Source organism: Rhea pennata, chromosome 3 (genome assembly GCF_028389875.1).
Source record: "Rhea pennata isolate bPtePen1 chromosome 3, bPtePen1.pri, whole genome shotgun sequence".
NCBI lineage: Eukaryota > Metazoa > Chordata > Aves > Rheiformes > Rheidae > Rhea > Rhea pennata.
The window spans coordinates 18,629,717-18,654,324 of record NC_084665.1 but is presented as its reverse complement, the minus strand read 5'-3'; the positions used below and the strand labels follow the sequence as shown (position 1 = coordinate 18,654,324).

At 45.4% G+C, this 24,608-nt stretch overlaps 1 protein-coding gene across 1 annotated transcript in view; it reads left to right on the top strand.

Moving 5' to 3' along the window:
• The first annotated feature begins 1,712 nt into the window (after positions 1-1,712).
• Positions 1,713-24,608, top strand: part of EHD3 (EH domain containing 3) — a 30,081-nt gene continuing 7,185 nt past the window's right edge. The window contains exons 1-3 of the mRNA XM_062571733.1: positions 1,713-2,003; positions 8,198-8,374; positions 13,366-13,463. Coding sequence (XP_062427717.1) covers positions 1,777-2,003; positions 8,198-8,374; positions 13,366-13,463 — 502 coding nt within the window. The 5' untranslated portion in view covers positions 1,713-1,776. The remainder of the gene's footprint in view (positions 2,004-8,197; positions 8,375-13,365; positions 13,464-24,608) is intronic.

Genomic DNA, 24,608 nt, shown 5'->3' with positions numbered 1-24,608 from the left:
AGTGATTTTTTCTTACATAATGAGGAATTCTTGCGAACCTTGTTGATTTCTACAGTCTTTCATTTTCAGAAATTTTCACTGGAAACAGCTCAACAAATTCTTCAAGCCAAAATCTCCCTCTATTTGGAGAGATTTAAAAAAATTAATTCCAGTTTCAGATTAGTTTTAAGTACTGGCAGCAAAGCAGAGAAACTTGGCCCTATTTTATTCCAGAGAAAGAAAACTGGTCCCTGGAGTCATCGCTGTCACCTCATGGGTCAGGCTGCACATAAGAGCCGCCTGTGTAAACGTATCAGACCACAGGATGAGAATGACCAGAAAAATACATCTATAGTCACACGCATAGAAAGAGACACTGAAAGTGCACACAAATCTTTTACCATTCCTAGGTCTCTCCTTGGACTACAGACAGCTAGGAAAGAAAAATATGTTCAGTGAAAACAATCTTATTACCCTTGATTTGATCGTTCAAATATAAGGATCAGTTCCTGCTTGTGCGTCCTAGTCCAGGCACATAGGGCCAAATGCATTGTGGTGTTCCCCTGTCAAAAATCAACTGCTCTTAATGCAAAACTGCAGCTGCTTGTGCCAGGCCTGAATTATTCCCATCCTGAAATAGAGTTGTTCACAAACGGCTGGGAAAGGGCAAAAGCCTATGACATGATGGGACCTTTCCCAAAACTGCCTCTTGCCACATTTCTTGGACTTGATGAAGAAACTCCAGATAAAAAAGCTACACAGAGATATTTCAGAAAATTCCCCACTCACAATGCCCAGTATAACCGTAAGAGAAGCAACAGACAGGTAGCAAAGCGCTAGCTATTTGGGGGCATTCAAAAGTAGTAAAAATCAGCTCAGAAGCAGGTCTCTCACTGCAGCTGCGCACACGCTCCCGCGCACGGTGAACACCTCTGTTCATGCAAGTATCGCTGCTTTCTGCCTTTGAAAACGCCTGCAGCAGAGCAGCCACCCAGGGCATTTCTCTTCTCCAGAGGTGACAAGCGCAGCAATCCCAACCCTCACAAAGGAACTACTACCACACACCCCTAAAAAAACACCGTTAGGTGCTGCAGAGGCGCAGCAGGCGGTCCGACCTGGGGCCGCCACGGCGGCATCGCCGCGGAAGAAAACACCTGACTGCCTGTCCAATCTACCCGCGCTCATTTAAAGACTGCTGGGATTTATTTTAAAGCCAAGTGAAAACCGGGACAAAATGGCGGCCGGTCCCCCCAGCCGCGCGGAGCTCCGCGGCGCGCAGCGCCCCCTTACGGAGGCTGAGCGCCGCGCCGCGCCTCCGCCCCACCCGCGCCGCGCCCCGCCTCAACATGGCGCCGTCCGGCGCGGCTTCACCCGCCGGGGAGAACGGGCGGCGCCTGCCAGGAGCAGCCGACTTCCGGCGCCGGCCCATTTCCTGGAGGGCCGCCCTTAAACGCCGCCCGCCGCGCTCGCGGGGCGCTGCCGCCGCCCGCCCCTCCGCGGCATGCTCACGCCGCGAGCCGGCGGCGCCAAGGCAGGCGGCGGCGTCCGGCGGCGCCTTTCGGCCGAGCCCGCGAGCGGGGCGCGCGCGCTGCCTCACTGAAGGCGCCGGCCGCCGCGGCTCGCTCAACGGCCGCCCGCCGCGGCGCGGAGCCGCCGCCGCCCCTGCGAGGGGCCGTTGCGCCGCCGCCGCCGGCGGCTCCTGGCGCGGGGAGAGGGAGCATGCGGGGGTAGCCCGCGGCCCGGCCCCGCCGCCGCCCGCAGGCCGCCCGGCCCCGCCGCGGGGGCCGCCGCGCCACCATGTTCAGCTGGCTGGGCACCGACGACCGCCGGCGCAAGGACCCCGAGGTGTTCCACACCGTGAGCGAGGGCCTGAAGAAGCTCTACAAGACCAAGCTGCTGCCCCTGGAGGAGCACTACAAGTTCCACGAGTTCCACTCGCCCGCCCTGGAGGATGCCGACTTCGACAACAAGCCCATGGTGCTCCTCGTGGGGCAGTACTCCACGGGGAAGACCACCTTCATCAGGTAGCGCCGGCTCCCCACGCGTGGCGGGCGGCGCGCCCGGGCAGGGCGCCGCTGCGGGCGGGGGAGGCAGGAGCAGCAAATCGCCCCTCCCCGCCGCCTTGTAAAGCCCGAGCGGCTGCCTTGGGCAGGCTTGAGATGAAACTGCCCAAGAGGGGGTTAAACTCTCTTTTCCAGCTGGGCTCAGTGGCAGGGATTTCTGTTCAGACACACTGCGGGCTCAGCTCGCAGCAGCCTCTCTCCTGGGATCATAGCTGAAGCTGCGCTGTCTGCATTTCCTATGTGATTCATAAGCTTAGTGCTAAACTGCCGCCTAACTCTGGTGTGGCTGAAATCTGCGGAGTTACCCCAGTGTAAATCCGGATGCAGGCCACGAGCAGCCCGTCCTTTGTTCTGCCGGCCTTTCTCGATGGCAAAGGTGGCTGGGAGAGTAGGAAGAGGTGAATCCAACTGGCTGTGCCTCTCTGGCAGTGACCTTGAGAAATGCAGGTATTTTTGTGCTTGTACTGCTATTTAATGCTCTAACCAGGAGCCAAGGGCAGAATGCATTTCTGCTACCTTGTCAATCACGAGTCTGGCAAAGTTTAACGCTGAAAAGATTTTTCCTCTGTGAGCAGGTCAGGTAGATGAAGTGCATAAATGACCCTCAGATGCTTCTTTTTGAAGAAGTATATGTTGGAAGAGGAGGATGGGGTTACTGTTCTGAAAATGAAAGAAGCTGACTTGGAGAGTTTAGTGTTCTTTCTACTCCAAATCTTTTCCGTGACTTGATACGAAACCTATTTGGAAGGCTTTTTTTCCTCTCTGGGGTATGAACATCTCACAGCAGAACCAGTTCTAAGCTCCCATCCCTGAAGCTGTTTGCTCTGTAACTAGCATATCTCTTCCAAATGCCCCTGTCTGGACTGCCAACATCAGCTTTTCTCCACAGCTTCACCAGTGTGCTGCTGTTGGCCGAGTCCTCCTGACCCTGTCTGTTCAGTAGAGTCTTTTTCTGTCAGCCTAAGCTCCTTTTGCAAGAAGTCTGGCCATCTAAAGCATGTTCCAGGCAAAAAGGAGAAGATGAACCTTCACTTCTGTAGGAAGGCAGCAGCCTCATAACTCTTCCCTCAGTGAACTGCTTCAAGGCTCCCTTCAACCAGCAAACTTCAGACCTGTGATCTCTTCTCTCAGCCCCCTTTGTGTTGTGTACAGGGCTGGGATGAGTCAACCCAAGGATTAGGGTCAAGCAGAAGAGACTAGGAGCTGCTTCCTCGTAGCACAAAATGGACATGTGAAGGCCTTCCATCAAGGCAAAGGTTGCTCTGCACAGAACAGTGAATAAGACAGTGAAAGTCAAGGAATGTTGAAGTGCCTGTGGGCCTCCTGCAATGGGAAAAATATGAAGGCCTAGGACTCCAGTGTAATCACGAGCAAATATGAGGCAGGAGGTGCCAGAAAGTATTGCTGATAGGCATCAAGCTTGAGTCAAAGGCCCTAGTCATTAGGGAGCTGAGATAAGCACCAGATTAACACTCAGTTACTGTGGGAAGGCGAGTGGGAGCTAAAACCAATAGCATGAAGGAATTAAAAGAAGTGGGAGGGGGGAACATGGGAGGGGGAAAACAAACACTTGATGTTATCCCCAGATATCTGTCCCACTTCATATTGCATTTTGCTTGTAATGAAATGCAATTTGGGGATGTGATAGTGCCACTAAACACTCAGGCAGCATGCACTCAGTGCCACTTCACCCCTGGATTCTAGAGCTCTGATTTAAAGAACATGGCCTTAGTCACCTCCTTAGAGCTGGGCCTGCCTCCCAGGGAGACCTCTTCCTTTGCTTCCAGGGAATCTGAAGTGAAATGAGGAAAAAAAGTTCTTGGGAAATAAATTGTTAGAACCTTTCTGGAGAGAGCATGTAAGCTGCAGCCTCTTGCAATGAGGCAGCTCTCTCTCTCTCTCGGGGTGATGAGAGAAGCAAGACAGTCAAGGTCAGCTATAAGAAACATTCCTAGAAGTTGAGGGAGATAGGTTATGCAGGTTGAAGCAAGACTAAAGGCTCTCCTACTTTCAGAGACCCAAAGGGCTCAGCTCTATTTTGCTGTATGAAAGATGTAGAGTCACAAGCTACAGATTCCCCGTTCCTGCTGTATCTGCTCTCCTCACTCACTTCTGTTTCTCTCCCTAGCATTATCTTGGCATAGGCCCCAGGCCTGTATAAAGGCCTGGATGGAGGTGGTAAGCCAGCACCTTTACCTGGGAAGTTAACCACTGTGACTGCTTGATACTCCCTAGGCTCCAGCGGCATCCTGCTGCCCTACCTTCTATAACATTATTGCTTTTTATGCTTCCTGTAAGAGGATGGGAAGGCAGGACAGAATACTATTCTTCTAATTAATTTACATTCTGTGGTATTTTCTAAAAGTAATCCTGGCTTCTGTCCAACCATCATATTAATAATAATAAACAAGCCAGTTAGAACCTTACTAACTGTCAACGTGGCTTGCTTTTTTTTCATGCAGCCATCCTTTCCTCTTACAGCTAATCATTTACATGTCCTGGCCTCTCTGGACTCTTTGTCACTCTCTACATGAAGCAGTTCTGGTCTGACCTCCCCCGGGTGGCCCTGAACCTTTCATCTCTGGCTACACCAGGCTGATCTGGCTGCTTCCTCTTGCTCCTCCCTGCTGCCCTCCTTCCCTTTTCCTGTCCTCTCCACCCTCCTGCATCACCTCTCCTGCACACAGCATCCTGCACAGCTCCTGCATGACTCATCGTTAACAGAAGCTGGCTCCCTCCCCCACATCCTGCAGCATTCCTGCCTGGAAAGCCTGGAATCCCCTGCTGGCAGGGGAGAGGCAGCAGCAGGCTGGACTCTGCTCCCTGCTTGAACTCTAATCTTAGGCTAGGCTAAACCTGCTTGGAGAAGGATGCCCCAGGCCAGGCTAGGCCCAACACTGCTTCCCTGCTTCTCCCCACAAGCTGGAACTGCTCTGAATGGGGGCAAGCAGCATGATGCTCCCAGACAGATGCCTGCTCCAGACATCTCTCCAGTGAACAGACCGGCTGTAAATAAATGTTTACCTCCCTTTTGGCACCTTCTGCAAACTATCCCAACTGCCTGGAGATAGCAGGGACTGCTGGAGATGGTCATTCCTTAGTCCCTTGCAGGTGTTCAGCAGCTCAGAGGAAGGCATTCACCATTGGTGCAGGAAATTGCCCTACAGCTATTGGTCAAGCATCTTCAACAAACCATTCAGCTTGTGATTTCCTCCCAGAAATCACCCGGAAGTGTAGCAACTACCTGTTCTTTAGTGCATCTGTTAGCAGAGGCAGCCTGTGTCAGTGCCTTCCTCCCATCAGACAAGTGTCAATAGGTCCCCTTGTATTTGACTTGTGTACAATGGGATCCTTGTGCTGCAGACACCCTGCTATACAATGCACCCAAATCTCCCACAGAAGTCTCACTTGAAGATTTGTCCTGGCTAGTATTGTAGTATCTATTTTCTCTCTCAGATTTCATACCACTTGTTGTCCGTTAACTCTATTAGCATTACCTTATAGCTTCTTCTGTAGCAGTGCTTTTGTTGCTGGTTTTTGTTGTTTAAGTCTTATATAAAAAATAAACACAGAAACACTTTGAAACAGTAGATGAGTGGAGCTGTGATAAAATTCTTTCCAACAGCCTGGCTGGAGGAGGAGTATTGCTATTATATGGAGGACTTTTGCTTAGGCTTTCTTAGAAGCCTTGTCTATAAATGACAAACAAAACCTACAGGCTTTTTTCTGTCACCCAAGAGCTATCATGTTGCTTGTGCATGAAACAAATGGGTTATTATTATGATAAGGCTGAGAGCTAGCATGGGGAGTGAGATGTTTCTGAGGAAACACTCCTTATTTGTTGCATTTGATAAAGATTATCATAACCTGTTTCTTTTCTCTATACTATTTGCAAGAGGGAAGACTGAAAGATTTAACTGTATGGATTCCGTGAATGCCCATCTTTGGGTATCTTAGGTATATTATGTCAGACCAAAAAGAAAGTACAAATTAAGAGCAGAGGAAAACTAATATCAGTGATTCCATTGCAGAGATGTCCATCTCGGGGCTAATGTCTTGTATCACCATCCAGGAAGCCTAAGTTTAGTTTCCAGAGTCTGTCCAAGCAGTTTGTAACCCAGTAAATGGTTGTTTCAGTGTAGAGAGCTTTCCCAGGGAATGGAGCCAAGAGTGTTTGCATGATGGTCTGCAGAGTCTTTGATGGAAGAAAAGTCGCTCATCCTGTTCTCAGCTTCTTCAGGCTAGAGGGGTAAATGTAGCTGCCAGGAAGGTGTATTTGATCACCAGCTGGGGGGTGGCGCACACATTAGCATCAGTCTGATTCTGCTGAGCAATGACCTGCAGCTAAAGGAAGGTTTAAGGAATCCCTGCATAGCCTTTAACTGGATAGAACATATCCACCCATGAAAGGGTGGTTTCTTTTCTTTCCTAGATTTTTTTTACATTATTGGGAAGAGTTAAACAGCTTCCACTTAATCCCTGAGTAGTTCCCATTAAGAGAAGTCAGTCTGTGTAAGACTTGGAAAGCACTTTGGGTGAAAGTTATATGAAAGTACATAAGATATCTGTGATGAGGCTGAGGGAAAGCAGCTCCCAAGGGAATCCTGGAAGTCCTTGCTGGAGTTATTCTTGCTGCAGCTATGCTCTTCATTACTGAGTACCAAGCCAGCTGTCATGTTGCATATCCTGGCCATGTAGCTGTTCGTTTTGCCTTTAGATCCAGTTGTTTTCTTAGAGCATGATTTGGCCTTGTCTACTAGGAAGTAAAGATGCATTTACAGACATGGTGTCATAAATGATCCTGCTGGATGAGCACAAGTTTTTTTTTGTTGTTTCTAAGACACTGGATTGAAATAACCTCTGTTAAAGTGATGAAGGTGGAAACTCCAAATAATTGATCAGAAGCTTTCATATAGTCCTTCCTGATAAGGCTCAGCTGAGTGAGCCAATACTGATTGCTAGGCACACTGATCTCAAAATCATGAAAAATTGTTTGGCCTGCCTTCCTCTCCTTTTTCCCTATCCCCTGAATGTATTGGTAACATCACTGTAGTTCTCTATTTATCTTACTTCCTTACAAAGAGCAGGTCAAAGCAAGGAAAGTACCAGCTATCTATTATCAGTCAGCAATAACACAACATTAAACTAGCCTCCCCATAGCCTGGCAGTCATTTGTAACAATCCAGAGTTTGTCACTAGTCTAGGTAGTCCCACACTGGGGCTGGAGTGCTTCTAGTGCCCTTTCACAAGTCATGTGGACACAGCAGTCTTAGTTCTCAGCACAGGACCAGCCAGAGGGATCTTTTCTGCACCCAGACACACAAGCACGGCCCTAACCTCAGTGATGGCATTTGTCCCCTTCACAGGCTAAATGGAACTGTCACATGGAGGTCACTGACCCACCTTCAGTTTGGCAGGACAAGTCAGGATGTGCTGCTAGTGCCCTGTTTAAAGTCTGGCAGCCCCATGGGTGACTAAAATTTTCCACTGTACCTTCAGAGAGGCTGCCAGAGACTTAAGAAATAATAAGGAATTCTGTGCTTACTGTGCCATTTAGCTTGATAATAAATATTGGGATACGTTCTGCCACCCACATTCTTAATTCTCAATCTGCTTGAGCAGTTTATATTGCAAACCTGTAACTGCATTGCAGAAGCATCAGGAAGGGAGACTTGAGGCTTTGAGAAGCTGGCATTTGAGAGGCTGATTTGGACTGAGACCTAAGCATATTAGTTGGATGAGTCTGCTGAAATGAGCAGCAGTGAAGTAATTAATATTGGCATCAAAGGCCAGTAAGGTTTCAGGATTAACTCCTTGACTGCAGTGAACTGCTGGTTTTACTTTGCTATGCTAAATCTGTTCAAAAGATCTTAGGGATTAATACATGAAATGATCAAACATGATGAGAATCTTTTCCCAGCAGTTGTAATCATCTGAGTTTCTTAATCCACCTAAGAAAGACAGCTTTAAATGTTGAGATACCAAGTAGAAAAACTACCACAATATTTATCGAATGATTCAGTGACAATGCTAAAAATATTCTTGGAAGGAACCACACTCTTGAGCTTCTTGATTACACCTGGGTCTTCAATATAACCTATTTAGGACTTAGGCAGCTCACATCTCATGCCCACACTCGTTTTCTTTTCCTGTAGGTACCTGCTAGAGCAGGATTTTCCAGGGATGAGGATCGGACCGGAGCCTACAACTGACTCCTTCATTGCAGTTATGCAAGGAGATGTGGAAGGAATCGTTCCTGGAAATGCATTGGTGGTGGATCCCAAAAAACCATTTAGGAAACTCAACGCCTTTGGCAATGCCTTTTTGAACAGGTCAGTACTCAAAGACTTAGTTGCTTTGGAGTGTGAAGCTAGAACCTAAAGAGCAGCATAACTAGTAATTTAAAGGAACAAGACGTTATGCTCTTCTCCTTTTTTCCCCCTATGCACATGGCGGATGCAAAACCATTCCAGTCCTGCTGGATGCACATCTGTCAGTCACTACTGGCCAGACTAACAAAGTGAACCGACTCTTAACTTTACTTGCACAAACAAAACAAGGAAGCCTGTCAACCTTATCCTGGAGGTGTCTAGGGTTGAAACATCTTCATGACACTTCACTCTTCCTTGCTTTTACATTCCTAGCTCCTCCTGTTCTGCAGTCAGTTCAGTTCCTTGAAGCTGAATAGTCTAATCAGATGTAGCTACTGAAATCAGTAAAGAACTGGCCCAATTTGCACCTTTTTGTTTTCTTGCATTTTAATATTGTTCAGCTTCTCTCCATTCTCTGTTGTAACTGAGCTTATTTTATATAAATAACCTCAGATACAAACTGATTACAGCTCTAATATCTTTCCTGTAAGAAACTGTATAGCAAGGGATTCTGGCAGCAGCACTATGGCATCAAGAGTGTAACCTCTTCATTCCCTAGACCTATTTCAGCTGTACTGAGTTGTGAATCTAGGCCTTGCAGGAAGCTAGCAGCACACGCCCATATCCTAGATGAGCACAAACTGTGCCACAACAGGCAGATGGGACTAAACTGTCTGACCATGGCCTACTGGTGCCTTCCCTGTTAATACCGCATGTGGGAGACATTGCAAATATAGCAGCTACTCAATTAAATAGCCAGGAAGGCTGGGCTTTGACTCCCTTTCTAACTTCCAAGGCTTTCAGAGCATCTGCCCAGCAAGCGTAGCGTCACCTACCAGCACTGACCGCAGGAGTGTTCGTGGGGGCTTTGATGAGACAGGCAAAGGAAGAGGAATGGAGAGAAGCTCAGTGGGAGGAGAGGGACTTAGCTGAAGACATTACAATGAAAAGAGGCTCATGGTGCCTTAGGGTGACTCTGGAAGCAATAGCTGATCACAATGGAGGCTTATCATTCAAATACAGCAATGTTAGTCCTACAGCAGAAAGACTTTAAGATGTTTTCAACATCTTGCAGGGCCCAGAACATTTACATCTGGCCAACAGGCTGGATCACAGATCACCTTCTACTCCAAGGGGAAGGACGTGATTTGCACTCTAAAATTAACAGGCCTCCTGCCTGGAGCCGAGAGACAGTAAATCAAAACATTATTCAGGGCATCTCGGCTGATAGCCAAAGACAGCCACAGCTGGCAGATATTTTGGCCCAGCGGAGAAACAACTTGAGGAACAACAAAGCAAAATACAGAGAGCAAGAAGCAAGCACACCTGAATTGGACTGACTGATGGATGCTGAATGCAGTTTGTTCCTAGTACAGCCAGGGGTCTCTGTGCTGTTGCTAGGTGCCCATTAGCCTAGTTCAGCATATCATGCTGTGCTTGTTACTCCTTTTTCCTGCTCTTCCTTCTCCTGTGAGGAAAGAGCTAGGCATGTGCCTGGGAGGACGGCAGGACAGAGAAGTACGGCACTGAGTCAGCAGCAGAAGTGCAGTCCTGCTGGCAATGCAGGAAGAGAGTAGCCAGGACAGCTAGTTAACTCCTTTTCCTGCTGGCAGATAAAGAAGGGGTAATGATTTTTGAACTGGTGGAGGAAGACATACTGAGGTCAGCAGCATAAGCATCACAGTGCTGAAGATGCAGATGGTAATACCCAGCTGATTAGGAAATAATGCACATGCACAGAGGGTCAGAAATTTGGTATATGTAAGTCAGGATACACCCACTGAACTGGATCAGTGCACCTCTGCTTATTCCTGCAAGCCTGACTTCTTGGCAAGAGAGTCCAGAATTGCCTCTGCCTTGCACCCAACTAGCCTGTTGCTGCTGTGTGTGCACCAAGGCACTGACCTCAGCTAGGAGGCTATAAGCAAGAAATTCAAAGCAGGGAGGTGACGTGCAGGAGCCACCTCTGTGACTTAAGAGAGCAACTGCAAACAAGTCTACTTTATCCTTCAGTGGTTAAAGGTGTTGCTTGGCTGTGGGCACCAGTAGAAAGGAACAGAGCAGTCCAAGGCAGCGTTCATAAAAAGCACTCTGGTCTCGGCTGAGAGGTGGTAGTCAATAGTGCTGTGTCCAGCAGGACATAGAGCCTGCTGCCCTGGGGGAGCTGGATGGAGGAGAAGCAGTAGTGAGAATCCAGCCTCAGTTAGTACTTCCTTCCTAGCAGAGATTAGTATCTTCTGCCTTCCAGGAAGCAAGAGAGGAGTGGTACAGTCAGGCTTTGGCTAGGAGACAACAGGTGATAGTGTTGCTCAGTCTTCCTCCTCCCTTCCTTCTTCCCAGGAGACAGAGCCTGTGCCCATACGTACCTGGGCAAGACCAGAGATGGTGCTGATGAACATCCTTGGATTGAAAGGGGAAATTGTGGGCCTGCATTACCATACTCTGGTCCTGTTTCTTGTCCTGCTCTCCTTGCCGCAGGTGCTTCTTGGGTATTGAGAGGAAGAGGGGCTTTTCTTAACTCAAATCTGCTGGCACTATCCCAGCTCTGGAAGGATCTCAGCAGAGAGATTACAAGTTGCGCCTTCTATCAGGATGACTTGTTTCCATCAAAGGCAAAGCTAGGAATTTCAGCTGTTTTGCATCATGTTGGCTCGGTTGATGGTTGCAAGATTCCTCCTGCCTCCAAAGTCTTCCTGTCTCGGGAGGCTAGTGTGAAGTCTCTTCTGCTTTTGTGTTATCAACAGCAGGGGAGATTGTGGATAACAAATTCCTCCATCACCTCCCTGCTCTGCCTGTAGTGGCACTGACAGTCTTAATTTGGCATTGTGCTCTTCCCTTCATATGGTCCAGAACAGAATTCGGTCATGCTCCCTGAGGTACTGCAGTTTTGCTGGAACAGCAGGAAGGCAGCAGCCTTCACGACCTTGCCAGTAGACCCAGAATACATTTACTCACACTGGCCTCTGATCTTGTATTGAAATCTCCTGTGGAGTACTTTTTCTAGAGAACGGGATGGAAAATCCCCTTGCTCAAGCCATTTAGTATTAGACCAAAAGGAGTACTCAGGAATATAACAATGGGTGTTAACCCAGGCTGGCAGGAGTGGGTATAACACGACCTACTGAGCCTTTTGTTCTCTGCTGATAGACCTCCTGCACAACACAGAAACCATGCCAGCTGCTGTCTTCTGCCTGGTTATATGCATTCAGAAATGCTCCCTATTGCCACCTCCTAAGCTGTGGATGAGGGAGGGAAAGATTTGGACTGAAATAGCTGATAGCTCAGGAAAGAAGACACTCATCTAACCCATTAGGATTCATTCCTGTCAAAATCACCTTCGAGTCATACAGGTAGAAGGGTTGTGGTATGGCTGCAGCATAGCTTGGAGGAGTTCATAGCTGCAGGGACTTCATCAGCACCGACTATAGCACTGCAGTACTCTCTCTACCTTGACTGCATCTAGCAGCGCTTGTGCCAAGCCTGTTCCTTTATGTGGTTGGTTCTGCTGCCTCCTACAGGAGCACATGCTTTTATGCCCAGATATCACACTACATGATTAAAATACCCCTCCCTCCCTCTCTGTATACACACACACTTATATATGTGTGTGTATATATATCAACCTGGAGTACCATCACAGAAAGACTAGCCATGAAATGCTAGCAGGAACTATGTAACCAGATATGCTTCCGCTGTCCTTTGGATGTTATCAGCAACTGAAATAGATGAGCTGCAACTCACTGAGAGCAAATGCAGAGTACTGTTCTTACACAGAAAATTGTGCAAATACAAGTTGGGGAACAACTAGCTCAGAAGCAATCACACAGAAATGGAGCTGCAGAGGACGGGAGGAGCGAGTTACAAGTCAACAGTGTCATACCACTGTGAAAAAAAGCAAACATCTAACTGAGATAAATAAACAGGACTGTCATATGTAAGAGACAATGAGCAATCCACCCACTCTGTTCAGTACTGACAAGGTCACAGCTGGAGTACCACATCAGGTTGAGGCATCATGCCTGAAGAAATATATGGAGCAGTATCCAAAAGAACACTGCAGAAGTCTTCAGGGATTTAGGAAACATGAACTACAAAGGGAGCTTGAGAGAAGTGAAAGATGGAAAAGTTGTTTTCTTTAGAGGAAAGGTTAAGGGGAGTCATTATGACAACACTTGAAAAAATGTATCTGTTGCTACAAAAGAGGAAAAATAAAAACTTTTCTGTGTCTACTGTGAAGTGTAAAGAGGAAGACTTTCTACTGTAAGAGCAATTAAATGATAGTCTGGAATCCCAGATTGCTGGGTCTTTACCATTAGAAATTACCATCATTAGAAGTTTGAAGACTACTTTAGACAAACAGCTGTTTGACCCTGCCTTGAGGCACAGCAATGGACTGGAAAGCCTCTTGAGATCTCATGCTGCCTAGGCTTTAAGATTTCTGTGGTGTGAGAATAGCCCATTTTGTTTTAATCCTGATTTAAAACAAAAATAACAAAAAACCACTTACAACATCACTTTTTTTTCTTTCTTTCTTTCTTTCTCTTTTTTCTTTTTCTTTCTCTCTTTTTTTTTTTTAAGACAAGTTACTTTGGTTCACGTGAGTTCAGGACCCTGCAGGAGAACACTTGAATGAAAGAACCCCGAAACATCACTTCTTGCTAAAATCTAAACAGCAAATGAAAACACTTGGATTGTTCCACATTGTTTTTCATTAATAATTACCAATATGGGTCCAGCATAGAAGACCTGTCTAAAATCAGTGTTCCAGAAGAAGCAGAGAAAATGCTCAGTCCTGCTTTTTCATCTCTTTAATAAAGAATAGCTCCAAGTTCTAGTAGGAGACCTGGTCTATAAGTGAGCTCAGAATCTGGACTGTCCTATACTGCCTGTGATGCTCAGCAAGTCATAAATACTTTTTTGTTTCTATTTTAAATGCATTTATTTTTGTGCAGGTTTGTTTGTGCGCAGCTACCTAATCCTGTACTAGAAAGTATCAGTGTCATTGATACACCAGGAATCCTTTCTGGAGAAAAGCAGAGAATTAGCAGAGGTAAGTCCCAGATTCTATTCTCTTTCCTAGGACAGGATTGGAAACTAAATAGACTATATGCGAGTTTGCCTTCAGGCTGTACACATTTGAGACAGAAACACTAGCAGGGACCTCTCAGAAGTACAACACAATGTTACAAATGTCTCTTTGGACTTCCCTTGCAATATGCTGCAGAGGACTTCCAATGCTCACAGGGAAGGCTGTTAACAGGAACAGCAATGCCTGTATTAGAATGGGTCCAGTATTCCTAGTGGAACATACTTTTAATCAGAAAATATCAATTAATCAGAACTTGCATGCTTTGCAGAAACACCTGCATTAAGTGGTGTACTGATGAAGCACAGGCAAGGCTCCAGTGGCAGCCAGCCTGGTTTCCTTCCATTTGGCACAAAGGGTTTCCTCATATTGTCCAGGCTTCCTAAATCTGCTGCGAGATTGGGATGGGTCTAAGAACCACTGGCACCCAGGTTCCTTGTTGTGTCCTGAGGACACTAGATGGGTCTCATGAATAGCACAAAGTCTTTCACTGAATAGGCATTTGTATGCAAAAGAGTGGAGAGAAAGTAGTGGAAGGTAACAAGTAAGCCTACAGTTTTGGAACCCTTCATGCTATTCCTGTCTCCACTTGCCTTCTATCAGCTTCTGCCTGCAGTATAAATTTGGGGGAAAATCATTTAGAACAAGCATTTCACACGTGACTATTTCTTTGTGGTATTTACCTCAGTTAATACAAGGGCACCAACTCAAAGCATTTGAATGTCTAGGCTGGACCCCCAAAGTGGGCAAATCTTGATGTTTTACCCTGACATCTCAAGTCATTCTCCTCCTCAGTAAAATGGTGGTGGCAGAGCTCACCTTTCTTGCAGGCTCCATTGATAAAGCTGGTAGCTTTATCAAAGCGGTACAAAAGCAGTGTTAGTGTGCCAAGAGTTGTTATGACACGATAATGACAGGCATAGATTGATGTTTGAAAAGATCAGTTCTCGTTCACACCATCCATTTGCATAATTAATTTTCAGCACCGTGGGCCCTACCTGAAATGCTAAGGCCTTTCCCAGTGTTATAACTCTCCTTTGTGTTGAAAGTACACTTGGAAACTTTTCACTGAGGAATCACCTTGCACAGAGCCAAATCATATTCATTTTACTGAGATCGTCCATCACAAGATCTCAGCTAAGAAAGTGTCAATAAAGTTATAAGGAACAACTAAGTTGATTGAAAGCTATTGATTTAAACTAAACTGTTCCAGCATGGGTCTTTACACTGCTAGGGGGATCATGAATTCTTTCTAGGAAGTCTACAAAAGGTAATCAAGAAGTTCAGACCTTCATCAGAATGCTTAAAACATGCTGCATGAGCATCCCTACCTCTAGCAAAAAATATTTAAGAGTCGGCAGAGAAACAGAAATTGAAATTAAGTAGTGTAAACCTTTCCCAGTCAAAAAATGCAACTGAAAGCCACTGGTTTTCTTATGGAACTGTTGTTATGATGAAATTTTGCTTAGAGGAAAACTAAAATATTTCTTTCTTTTGTTCTTTTTCTTAAAAAAAAAAAAGTCAAAATTGACCCATTTCAAGCCTGAAAGAAGTTTCCTTATTTTCCTTATCTCCACTCTGAAATCTCCTCACCAATTCAAATCCTAACTTAAATTGCAAGAAAGAAAAATCAATTTGCCAGATATCTTCAGTACTAAAAATATCCTCTTGCAAAATGTACTATCATTTCCTTTCCCCCCTCTTGCAAAATTTCTCTATCAGCCTCCTCGGGGGCCTTGGAGCCCCTTTCCTACAGCTACACTAGTAAATGACAGCAATGCCAGAGCATGCTGATACTCAGCTGTACACTGTTAAGTCAGTCATTGGTGTACTTTGGCCCAAGTCAGCTAACACCTCCCCAAACATCTGAGCATAGCTGAAGGAACGGCACAGGCTGTGAAACGTTCTTCATAAGCCAAAGAGGAGCTTCATTTGCCTAAACATTTGCATACTGTACCTATTTGTAGGACTGGAGGCCTATCTTAGCACTTGAGGCCAGTTCTTCCCAGACAGCTCTGCTGCCTTTAGTGCAATTAAGTGGAGGTGCCCTGGCCCTGTGACTGTAGGGGCCTGTTGGGACACTCCACCCATAGCGTTTTTGCGAGGAGATGAGAAATATAGACAGAAGTAGCTACCTCCTGCTCCAAGGAGCTTTCTCTGTTACGCTTCCAAACAGTCAAGGGGCTGTTACATTGTTAACTGACCTGATCACAACATAGTTAGAATTACAGTGTAGGTGAAACCTTACTGCATCACTGTGTATATCCAGGACAGTCTGAAGCTGGTCACATCGGCCAGGTCATATGGCTTCTCGAAAGTTACAGGACCAGCTTCTCAGGTGATTTAGATCAACACAGTTCTGTTGAAGCTGGCGGAGCTCCAGTGATTTCCATCTGCAGGGGATCTAACGCAGGGAGCAGAAAGAGTCAAAAGAGTGCCGAGGTGCTTGTGTTTAGGAAGGACTGCTGCCAGGCATTGGCTTGAGTTTATCTCAAGGAAGCTATTGTTTGAAAGGGAGCGCTCACCTCCTAGCTCTCATGGAGGAGGAAAAGGAAAAAGTGGTATGGCTGGCTCTTTTTTCCACCAAGTTTGCAAGTCAGCTGCCCTCATTAGCAAGTTGGTTTTGGAGACGGATAGAGCAATAATGTGGTTTCTAGGCAGAGAACAAGGCAGGAACTGCTGACACAATAAAACACTCCTGTCATTCTATACCTTCTCAGCCTGCTCAGAATTAGCTTGGGAACGAAGCAAGACCTGAGGGAGTCTTACAGAGGTGTCCGAGGAGACACTTTGAAGCTTCTTAACAGCTAAGCGTAGGGGAGGAAGGGGGATTTCCCCCCCCCCCTCCATCAGCTCTTCTTATTCCCACTATTTGTTAGTAACAGGTTTCAAGACCCTCAGACAGGGGTACCTGTGGTACAGGGTCAGGAAAGGGAGTGGGTAGCAGAGCAGCTTCTTACTGTTACAAATTTGAAGGAGAAAGTAAAGATGCAGAAGATGTGACAGGCTTTCCTTGCCTGCCCACTCCACGTGAACCAACGGCATTTCTAAAAAGGAAATTTCTTTCAATGGGAACATCAGAAGTTTAATGGGCTCCTTTCCTATCAAGGCAGCAAAAGCATTAGCTAATCTACACAGTGCTAACACAGCAGGATACCGTAGTATTAAAGCTTAGTAGTCCTTTAGGGCTCACACTGAATCTCAAGGCAATAGCTGCTCTGTTATTGCATCCATGTTTCAGGGAGCAGGAGTGAGAAAACTGGCTTCACAGGAATAGTTCAAGGGCTAAGACCAGATTTTGAAGCTTCTCACTGGTCTAAACTCAACTCTGACTTACATTCACTGCCAGACTAAAATGACAGCAAACCCAATCTCTTCTCTGATGTGCTGGCAGTGTGCAGAAGTACCAGAGTTCCTGTGTTAGCACTGATGGCAAGCAATCTAGTACAGCCAGCAGCAAAGCTGCAAGTCTGAGTGTTCCTCCAGGAATGCCCTCTGTTCACTGAGAAACAGAGCTCTGCGCTGGCCCTCTTCCAGGACACCGTTAATGTGATTTTAGCAGTCACCTTCCCAAAGAGCAGCCCGTGGAGTTTCCTGGGTAGCAGACATGCAGGTTTAGGCTTGTGAGCAGTCGACAGCTGTGCAGTCTGTCATAGCTGACATACACATCCCCTAGGCATGCAGTGAGATCACTGGTATGAACACAGCTGCCGCTACACTCAGAAATTGGTAAAGGCAAGGAGCCTAGCCAAGGAGCTGCCTGCAGCAATCTATCCTGCTGAGCTCCCATGGCCTTGCGTGCTCCTTGGTCACAGGCACCCACGGTGTCATAGCTGTTGTGCTTCAGGGGTGGAAGCTAGAGCCATAGGACATAAGGAAGGATATCAGGGCACAAAGCATCCTGCCCTTCACTGCTTCTGTGCTCTCCTTTCCTAGAGGACAGCTGTTTCTCCTCAGGACTTTTTCACATGCTGAGGTGCAGATCTGTGTCACCATGTAAAGAACTGGTCATTGTATTGCCCTGTCCTTCACTGCAGGTCCCTCTCCTTTGTTTTATTGTGCCCAGTTGAGTATAAGGTGACAGCAAGTTGCATAAATGCTTGTAGTGGGGGAAGTATTTGTGCCAAAGCAGCACAGCCTTGGCTACTTTGATCATTTGATAATAATGCAGGTGGTATCCATTTGCAGAACACTGTTCTGGTGTCACATGATGAGCCCTCACAATCCTGCTGGGAGGGAAGACAAGAAAGGGAGGTTTGCACTGGAATAAACAAGGACAAACTGGGGGACCTCAAGTCAGGTCATGCAGCACAGTAGAGCCAGGACAGGAGCTAGGACTCAGTCCTAATTCATCACCTTGCTCACTCTGCCAAGCTAACAGAGCCAGCCTTGTAAAAGCAACTCATGGAGGGCTGAGCTTTACACACTCTGCTATCAGTCTCTGGCTTCTTGCTACGTTCAACCTACCCATGCTCTGGGCTAAGCAGATAGGAGTCTGCCAAGTTCAGTGACACCACGGCCAAGCTGTGTTTGATCCCTGTTTTAGCATAGGGCATGAATACGTCCTGACCACTTACTTTTATCTTCATTCTTTGTATATTGTCACCCCATCTCTTTCCCCTGTTAGCAATAAGCATAAGGTCCTAGTCAGGAGGTAAGGACTGGCAGCAGTGTTCCCTGTTAGTTTTCTTTCCAGTAAACACCATTACAGCTGCCTTCCAGCCTTCCACACATTTCTATTTTGCTTGCTGCAGTGCATCCCAGGCTTCCTATAGCCAAGGAAAAACACATGCTAGCCATGCTGTCTGTCCTGGAAAGGAAGAATTCACAGTGACCAGCAGCTTCAGCACTGGGGATATTTAGTCACTAGCCAGCCTGCCAATAAAAAGAACAAATGCCAACAGTTAGCAATCTTAGGCAGCTACAGAGCTCTCAGTGTTAGCCTTTTTCTTCCAAGCATGGTTTTTTGAGACACCATCAGTCTGAGAAATAGTCTCTCACTTCATAAAGAGTTGTTTAGGGTACAACGGCAACAAAAAAAATATTTTTTCCAAGAGTTTTGTCACATTTGCTAGCAACAACGTAATATACAACTAGAAGCATTAAATGGCACACATTTCAAATATTTGCTGTAATATCCCCTCTGGTAGCACTCGTTTATATTTTGTTTACGTTTCAGTCTGCCTGGGAGGATGAAAGTGTACTGGTTAGTTTTGGTTTCCCAGTTCACCTCCATTACTACAGTGCTATAAACACTCTACGAGCTGGCTTGGTTTTATCACAGTCTCACAGGCATGTACTGTCCCTGCAGGCTCACTGCAGCAAAGACTTGAGTTCTTCCAACCATGCGCTTCTGTGCTTTATTCAAGAGCAAAGTGAAAATAAGCAGAAAACCTGCACAATTCTGGCCCCCTTTTTTCCTAGAAATGTTTGAAGATGTCAGCCTGACAGTAGCCTCCTGGCTTGAACAGCAGAATACAAACAAAAGCTGAAGATTTTACTGTCTCATGATTTTTTAAGCCAGTCTCATGATCATTTTGGAATACCAAGCCATAGTTTTGTTTGGGTGGTGGGGGAGAAGGGGCAGTACCCATGATCTGGGCTAGAACTACTGCTTTCAGCAGTTTCAGTTTTTCAGAACTGGAAGAAAAAACATTCATACAAAAGAAGATAGATAGTTGCACTGATAGAAAAGACTGTGCCTTTTTTTTTTTTTTTTTTTTAATTCTTGTTAGTTTATAGCTCTTGATTTTTGTTAATAAACAAGTCTGATTTTTAAAACTACTAGTTTTGTTCATTTTATTGTCCACCGTGCACTCCAGAAATTTCCTAGGTTTCACCTTCATGAAGGAGAGGGTCATGTCTATCGGTATCTAATCAATTTGTATTATTTATGCACATCATATTTTTTCAGAGTCCTGAGCAATAACAGAGGAATACTATATTTTCTAGTTACTAGTAGCAGTGGTCACTTACTTAAGACTTTTACTCCAGATGGCCATTTCAGGTTAGGTTTTCAAACACGATCTCTCCCCAGATTTGAAGTATGTTTACTGAAAGAACTGTTTGCTTTTGGACACTATAATAAAAAAGCCTCTTTGAAAATATGGGCTGTGCATCAGTGCTGCTATGTACTAACTGCTCTGGAAGACTTAGCCTATATTTAGATAACCTATGAAGTCTCAAAATCTAGCTATGAAATATTTTGAGGATTGGCCGAAATATCAAAAAACGCTCAGGCTATTTGTCATGAATGACAAAGATATAAAGGGAAGAGGGGACAAGCTCTGCAGTGTGCACACAGAAGCTAAACAGACTGTTTGAAGGAGACCTGGCTGTTGACCTGTGCTCTTTTCAGTTTAATACCATCAGATTCAAACATGTCTAGTGAGATTTTTCTTGATTTCCACTGACAGAAAGCAAGAGCCCTTTCAGGCCCCTAGTCTTTTCCCAATCCTGAAACCATCCAACCCTGAAAGCATTGCAGTAAACAACCTGAAAGCAAGAGAGGATGATGTACCACTCCCGCTACTAGTTAAAGTAAATATCAGCATTAGAAATCCGAGACCAGCTCATCTTTCCTATCTCAGAACAATTAGGCAGATTTGTTGTGTAGTGTTGAGTCCCTTTACCTTTGCTTTGGAAACCTTTAAATCTCCAAGATGAGTGTAACACTTCCAGTAGATCCTTGCAAAGATAGAAATGTCATTTTTCACATGCTGCTAGTGTGTGAATCACCAGCTTTAGAACAGGTTATTTCTTTAAGCACAGGGAAAGGCAAGCTGAGACCTGCTCTAGAAATTATAGCATGTAACATTCATACAAGTCCTTTCATCCTGAAGTATTTCTGCCTACTTCCCAATATACCTAAGTTATATATTACAGGAATCTCTCTGTATCTCCTTGAAAAGCTGCCACTTTCAGAAAGGAGTACAGCCGCTTTTTACAAAAATTGTTTAGGATGAGCTGCAATGAGGTATACCCAGTACTTATCTCTACTTTTCATCTTCCCTTCTGCCCTCTTCTGCTTGTCCCACCAGCTACTCACCTTGAGAGAAACTTCCTTAAATCATTGTGAGAGTGTTTCATCTCTCAAACTCTTCCCCTGACCCCTCCTTTCCACCTTCCCTTCTCCTATCTCCACTCTCCAGTCCTTTCCCCTCATCTTTTCCTCAGGCAGATGTACTTTCCTCCTCACAACCACCCACCTCTGTGTCATCCTTCCCCGGGTTTCACAGCAGCCACTTTCAGCCACAGTCTTACTTCTTTTCTTTTAGCCATCTGTCACACTCAGGTGACACCTACACCTCTTGGCACTCTCTCCTCCTCCAGCATGGACTGCCAGCTCATTTTGCCTTGACAGATTCTTCTTCCCTAAACTTTGAACTGCTTTCATGCCAGACATCACTGACCAGCTGGACTCAACCTCCAACCCATATCATTCAGTTTAAAACCTCAGATCAAGTCATTAGCTCTGAGGAGTAGGCACTCATTTCATTTCTAAGAGTTGCTCCCTCCCTAGAGGCTCACAGTTTGCTATTCCAACCATCCCATTTTTCTGCTGATACTGTCCTTAGGAACCTGACTCTGACACACGCAGCAGCCTTGACCAGCTTACTGAAATCCTCAGTTACTGGGTAGGCACAGAGGGGCACAGAACAATAACCCTCTGCCCTCTTGAGGGCTGTGGTCTGATGGCTTTTCAATCTGTGGATAACAGCAACTTTAAAAGGGTGGTGAGGAGGGAAATCCCAGTCACTAAAATTCATTTGGAGGGAGATGAATTGCTAAAAGAAACAGCACAGTATAAAGCAGTAATGACAGCAAACTATAAGATATCTAGTGCAAAGAAACAGCTTTGTTTTTTATTCAGCACTTCTTGACATTACTATTCCCATTCCATCCTACTTGAGCTCCCTCACAGGGTCCACAAGCCAGCAAATCCAGCTAAAGTGTGCTTACTATCAGACCAAAAAAAAAATGTGTAGCTACATGGTGAGAAATGCTGAACCACTACCTACTCTCTCTCACACACAGCTGGTTTAAACTGGTTCTTAGAAAGTATTACAACCTAGTGGATTTTATGCTGGGTCAGGTATCATCTGTCTTCCCGTAGTCAGCATAAAGACTATATCATGCCTGGGCTGATTTGACAGAAATATAATTGCATAATCCTGCCTGATCTGGGTTAAATGCAAGCTGCCAGGTATTCTGATTGTGCACAGACAAGTACTCATTAAGCTATGGCCTGCCTTACAAAGTCTGGGTAGCAAGGCATCTGCAAGAAGATCATTTTCTCTGTAGACTGAATCTACTAATAGTCCCACTGACTTGTCAATTGTGTGTTAAATCTGTTAAATCTTTTCATGCTATCAGAAGTCTATCCCATGAGAAAGAACATCTGATAGAAGAAAGTAGTTAGCATGTTCATCTTGTCTGATATTTCTACTGCTGTACAGTTGGGACTCATTTTCCATTCATGTTCTTCTGTCTGGAGGTTGTGAAGAAGCTGCATCAGCTGCAAATGGCTTCCCAAATGCCCTGTAATTTCACAATAAACTATGCTATGTAGATAATTTCACCCATCACCAAAATGCTGCCAAATATAAAATAGTAATTGGCTGCTTTTGTGAGAGGCCTTAGCAACATTCTACAACACTTCTTTAAAATAGGGTGTAAAGAATCAACACATTGGCACTGGAATGAGCAAGGGGAAGTTCCAGACAGAAAATTCCTAATTGGACTGTAGGTTAAGATCACTTCTTCATCTAATCTCACACTGAAATAAACTGCCAGAAGAGAATAAAGTTATGTTCTAAGCATTTATCAAAAAAAAAAAAAAAAAAAAAAAAAAAGTAATAGAAGTATAAGTAAATAAGTATTTATTAACAGCTTGCCCTTAGAGTTTCACACCTTGGCTGTCACCTTGGTATCCAGATGCCTGAGTAGCTGAGTAACAGTCTACTTTTTTTAAATGTGCTAAAGGCAAAAATAAAACATTGACCCTATTAATCTCCTGTGTAGTAATTCTCTAGGTAGTTGGCTATTTGAGAGAGCAGCAGCACAGATCAGGTCAGTGACACCAAGCAGATTGTTGTAAACACAGGTCTGTCCCACCTGCCCTGTGTTTTCTACACATTATGGTAAGCATTAAGGAGAATTATAACGCTTCAGATATTTTTTCTCTTTTCTGTTCTTCTGAAGTATTCTGTCAGTTAAAAACAAAATACATATGCGTACACCTTGGTTTTCCTGACAAGTACCTCCATACAGGAGAATGCAGGTATGATCAGCACTTGATAGTGCTACATGCCAAGCTAGATGTTTCTTGCTTAGCTGGGCACCAACGTGACATGTGTCATGCATTCCCTTAAGTGCTACAAAGATGGTCAGAGGGCTGGAGCACCCGCCCTATGAGGAACGGCTGCGAGAGCTGGGCCTGTTCAGCCTGGGGAAGAGAAGACTGAGGGGGGATCTGATCAATGTGACTAAGTACCTGAAGGGAGAGTGTCAAGGGGACGGGGACAAACTCTCTTCAGTTGTCCCATGTGACAGGACAAGAGGCAATGGGCGGAAATTGAAGCACAGGCAGTTCTGCCTGACCGTGAGGGGGAATTTCTTCCCTGTGAGAGTGACGGAGCACTGGCACAGGTTGCCCGGAGAGGTTGTGGAGTCTCCTTCTCTGGAGATACTCAAAACCTGCCTGGATGCAACCCTGTCTAACATGCTCTAGGTGACCTTGCTTGAGCAGGGGGGGTTGGACTAGATGATCTCCAGAGGTCCCTTCCAACCTTACCAATTCTATGATTCTAAGTGCCAAGCCAGTGGGCAAGAAAGAGGAGCATATGGATTTGGGCTTTTGTCCTGGCAAGGTATGCAACCCAGTCCTTTGCCCCATCCTGTTGCAACTGCTTTGAAACATTATCAAGTGTTAATCCCCAGGGCTTTGTTCTTTTTTAATAGAGATATGCAGGACAGCTGTCAGGAGAATATCTGTGAACAAGCAAAGAAACTAGGAAAGACATGCTGCTAATCAATCTAGACATCTAATGAAGTCCACAGGGATATTTATGACTCAGTGTGTGTTACCATAGCAGCTGGGAACATACATACAACTGAGCAAATATTAATTCCCTTTTCCTGTTGGGCAGGGCAACATTTTTTGTCCATGAATAGGAAAGATCTCAGAGGGCAGATCTCTATGTATTGCTGTGGATCTGGACTTAAAACACATTGAAGTCAGAGCTAAGCACCTAGACCAATTTCAACAGAACTTGAGACGTAGACAAATTAAAGAGCTGACCTCAGTCTCCCAAGTCCCCAGCTAACATTAAAACCTCCTTTAAAAACAAAACAAAAAAATTAATCCCCACTTTTACCAAACTGCTGAAAAGACTGTACAGATGGTCAGATACAGCCCATACTAACACAGCAGGGAGCGCAGCAGTGGCTGTGGCTCCTATTGCCACAGGAGAACCATCCACATGATGTAAGACAGGCCATCACTGTAGTGTTACAAGGTGCCCTAGAGAGAATGACTTTAGCTTCCCCCTTGATTCCCCCCCCCCCCCAAGGGGAAAGACTGGCAAAAGTAATTGTAGTGTAGTTCAAACATGCCAGCTTGATGAGAATGCATTCAGTCAATGAAACTTGACAGAATTAAATGCACAAACATTTCCAAACAAAGTCACCCTGACTCATTGTTTCCATGACGAGAAAACAGGCTGCATGGCTCAGTGCAGGAAGAGTAAACTGTTGTACCAGACTAGATGACTTGCAGTATACCCCAGGCAAAACTGAACATTAGGTGAGGGCATGTCTGCAGTCTTCAGCAAAGTTTTTTTTGCAGGGTTTTGCCCCCTTCTTTGCAAATTCATGGAACTGCTGAGAAGGGCGCAACTTACAGCCTGAGCTCTGTCTTTAAGTGAAATGAGGTACTGAGGTTGACACTGTTCTGCTGTATGTGCCTCCTATAGGAAGTTAGCAAGTAACTGAAAGTTAGCAAGATCAGACATACAAACTGAACTAGACAAGGAATACAGATATTGATTACCAAATGCATAGTGGTTCTCTGTTAATAACAGCATTAATTTTAAATTCTCCAAAGTT